Source organism: Poromitra crassiceps (assembly GCF_964638095.1).
Source record: "Poromitra crassiceps genome assembly, chromosome: 4".
In the NCBI taxonomy this organism is placed as follows: domain Eukaryota; kingdom Metazoa; phylum Chordata; class Actinopteri; order Beryciformes; family Melamphaidae; genus Poromitra; species Poromitra crassiceps.
Genome location: NC_139626.1, coordinates 71,043,704 through 71,047,726, shown reverse-complemented (window position 1 = coordinate 71,047,726; position 4,023 = coordinate 71,043,704). Strand labels below are relative to the sequence as shown.

Genomic DNA, 4,023 nt, shown 5'->3' with positions numbered 1-4,023 from the left:
TTGGATTTCATTGAGCTCCAACAAGCGCGCCAACGAGTGGTACCACAGACATTAGTAAAACCCGGGTATTTAGTCTAGGTTATTATATTATAGGTTGATTACAGGATAAGAGTGTGTTGGTGAATAAATATACACTGTGTTTCACTTTAAAGGGAGTATCTGTGGTCTGTGTATTGTTGTTGATTTCTTTTTGGGGAATAAGCTAACAGCTGTGTGAGTTTAACAGGTTATACTTTTGTTGGTGTTGCATGGGAGATTTTGTGTTCAGTGTACCGTATAGCTACAGTACAATAGTGTATTCTCGTGGCTACCTGAGGCCTCTTAGTGACTATAGTGAGAACCTGGATAACGAGAATATTACTGGTACCTCTCACCATTGCTCCTCCCATGCTCTCAGTAATCCATCTTATGTAAATGAGCAAGGTTTGGTGGGAGGGCTACATGTGGGGGCTCGTCCGGGATTTGTTTACTGTTTTGTGAGCACATTTGTATAATTGAAAGCTTGAAGTAATTGAATTCCCTGTAAAGAAAAAAAAACGCTACGCTGTGAAAATAACCATAGAACTCTGATCTACTATATATTTTTTTATTGTGATATTTTCTTGTGTTTATGGTTAAGTGTTGAAAATTTCATGCAAAATGGAGGCCGCACAGATACTGTCCTGGTGTGAAGAGAAAACAATTGATGTGAAACGTGCTTTTGTACTCAGTGAGGTGCCAGTTGAGGCATCAGATGTACAAGTTTACAGTATGGTGGATGCTGCCAAAGTATTTGGTCGTACTAAAATAATGGGTCGTTGTTTCGATGCAACACGGAAAAGCCAGTTCCTTTTATTTGACACCAGCATTTATTTGACCCAAATCAAAGTACCAGAGGAAGTGGGGCCTCAAGATGGGTTCGGTCCCTGGCCAGTACATTTTGTGGAAACACAGCCAATTCCAGCCTCCACAGCGGGAGGAGACTTTCAGTCAAAGCTGATGGCATTTCTGATGAATGAAGGGAAGACCTTCGATGAGGTTAAAGGCCTATTTACTTCCGCTACCCCTGCGCCTACTCCATCTGATTTGAACACCACATTGGTGAATGCAATATCCTCCTTGGTTGAGAAGTGTCAAGTTGGCCCTGCTGAGATACAGAGCTATCGCAAGCTACGCATGTTCTCCGGCGTGAAGCCTACTCCAAATGGAGAAGAAGAATACGATGCGTGGGCTGAACAGACCACCAACATGCTTGAGGAGTGGCAATGTTCTGACACTGTGAAGAAACAGAGAGTAGCAGAGAGTCTTAAAGGACCGGCTGCAGATATTATCAGGTTCTTACGAGTCACGAACCCCAGTGCGACTGCAGATGACTACCTCAACGCAATTGAGAATGCATTCGGGACAACTGAGAGTGCCTCTGACCTTATGGTTAGGTTTCGCAATACAGTCCAGTTTGAAGTGGAAAAGCTTTCAGCATATCTGCTAAGACTGGACAAATTGCTGCACTCTGTGTACCGTAAAGGTGGAATTGAGTTGTCTGACATGAACCGTGTTCGTATTGAGCAAGTAGTGAGAGGAGCTTCGTCTAACAATCTGGTGGCGCTTCGTATCAGGATGACATATAAACTCAGATCACCCCCCAGTTTTGCTGACCTGCTCCATGAAGTGAGAGAAGAGGAAGACATGATCCTTGACAGACATGGTGCCAAGAAGGGAGTCACTTCCGCCATGGTGTTGCCTGTCGAATTATCTCCTACTGCTGCTGCCTCCGCTTGTGTCACACCTGCCGTGACTCCCACTGCCATCAGCGCTCCCACTGACAAGACCAGGGAAGTAGAGCTGCTGAGAAAGGAGATACAGGGGCTAAAGAGTGAAATTGCTAGCCTGCGCTCTGCCACAGTAGCCATCTCGACAACAGATGCAAAGCCTCCACAGTCAAGTCCTCAAGAGGGTGGTGGGAGGAACTCACGACCACAACCCCAAGAGAGAGTTCCAGTAAAAATGCTGAACCGTGCCAGTGTGTTTTGCTATAGGTGTGGGGAAGATGGGCATTTTCAGCGTGAATGCCAGAATCCTGAGAATCTAAGAAGAGTCAACCAACGTCTCCTGAAACTGAAACGGCCGGAGGGAAACTTCCCAGGGGCCCAGTAAGGGAACGGTCTGCCGCCCCGGGAAATACACGTTCCACCAAGTGCGAAATGCTGAAAGAAACAAAGGCTGTTCTGCCTGAAGGCTTAGTGGGTCCGAGTTATGTTGTCTCGGTACAAATAGAGGGCATCTATGCTAAAGCCTTGCTTGACGGCGGGTCTCAGGTTACCCTTCTCTACCGCTCCTTCTATGACAAATATCTGAAGCACCTGCCATTAACGCCAATCGAGGATTTGGAAATATGGGGGCTTAGCACTGAGCAATATCCCTATGATGGCTATCTGTGCTTGAAGATTGAGTTTGGAGGGGATGTAGCTGGAGTAACAGAGACCATGGAAACACTTGCGCTCGTGTGCCCAGACCTGGCCAGAAAAAGTGAACACTCCCTTCTGGTGGGGACCAACACCTCTGTGGTACGGAGACTGATGGAAGTCTGCAAGGAAAAGGGAGGGAATAATTTTCTGAGCATCATGAAAATTCACCCAGTGATGAAAGGAGCCTACCAAAAGTTGCTGGAAACTCCTGATGACAGTACTCACTCAAAAAGAGGCACTGTCTGGCTCGCAAAAACAAAGACTCTGACGTTACCCCCAGGGGGAGCTGCAACTGTCACCGGCATCCCAAAGTTTCCAGGGGATCTTTCCTCACAAGCAGTCCTCATAGACCATTTGGAGGGGGGCGAGTTTCCTGAAGAACTGCTGGTACTGCCTGAACTCAAGAAGACTGCTGCTGCTCACTGCCGTCGAATCACAGTCACTGTGAGAAATGTGTCCACTCGTGAAGTGACTCTAAAGCGTGGAATGCCCATTGCTCACATGTTCCCCGTTGATGTCTTGGCATCTGCACCTGCAGAGAAGTTGTGCAAAGCTCCAGATGAACTGACACCCTCTGTTTTCAATTTCGCTGACTCCCCAGTGTCAACAGAATGGAAGGAGCGGTTGGTTCAGAAGATGATGGAGCGAAAGGAAGTTTTCTCATGCAGCGAATTCGATGTTGGATGTGCAAAGAGCACAGAACACACCATCCGAGTAACAGATGATCGACCTTTCAGGGAGCGTTCAAGACGACTAGCTCCAGCAGATGTGGAAGATGTGAGGAAGCATCTAGATGACCTCAAAAAGGCAGGAATCATCTCAGAGTCCAGGAGCCCCTACGCTTCACCCATAGTGGTGGTGCGTAAGAAAAATGGGACTATCCGCATGTGTGTGGATTACAGGACGCTGAACCGTCGAACAGTTCCTGACCAATACACAGTGCCCCGCATAGAAGATGCGCTGGCAAGCTTGAATGGGAGCAAATGGTTCAGTGTTCTTGACCTCAGGAGTGGCTACTATCAGATCCCCATGAGTGAGGCTGATAAAGAAAAAACTGCTTTCATCTGCCCAGCTGGTTTTTACCAGTTTGAGAGGATGCCTCAGGGAATCTGTGGTGCTCCAGCCACTTTCCAAAGAATCATGGAGAGGACAGTCGGTGACATGAATCTGCTGGAAGTGTTGGTCTATCTAGATGATCTGATCATTTTTGGCAGAACCCTCGAAGAACATGAGGAACGCCTCCTGAAAGTGCTGGATAGGCTCAGAGAGGAAGGGCTTAAGTTATCTCTGGATAAATGCCAGTTCTGCCGCACCTCAGTGAACTATGTTGGGCATATCGTGTCTGCAGATGGAGTTGCAACTGATCCCTCAAAGATAGAGGCTGTGAAGTCCTGGCCCCGCCCTGAGAACATCACATCTCTCAGATCCTTCCTTGGATTCTGTGGGTTCTACCGGCGTTTTGTGAAGGATTATGCCAGAGTGAGTCACCCCCTCAACCAGCTGCTGCAAGGCTGCATTACTGTTGGCAGACCCAGAAAAAAGGCAGAAGGAGACAAAGGCTCTCAGAAGCTCTATCACC

The 4,023-nt window shown here is 47.6% G+C and overlaps 1 protein-coding gene across 1 annotated transcript; it reads left to right on the top strand.

Moving 5' to 3' along the window:
* Window positions 1-1,155: 1,155 nt before the first annotated feature.
* On the top strand, window positions 1,156-2,133 carry LOC310775930 (paraneoplastic antigen Ma1; the record flags this gene model as incomplete). Its single annotated transcript, XM_083636052.1, has 1 exon — window positions 1,156-2,133. The coding sequence occupies one exon, from the start codon at window positions 1,156-1,158 to the stop codon at window positions 2,131-2,133; it is 978 nt and encodes a 325-aa protein (XP_083492178.1).
* Window positions 2,134-4,023: the final 1,890 nt, after the last annotated feature.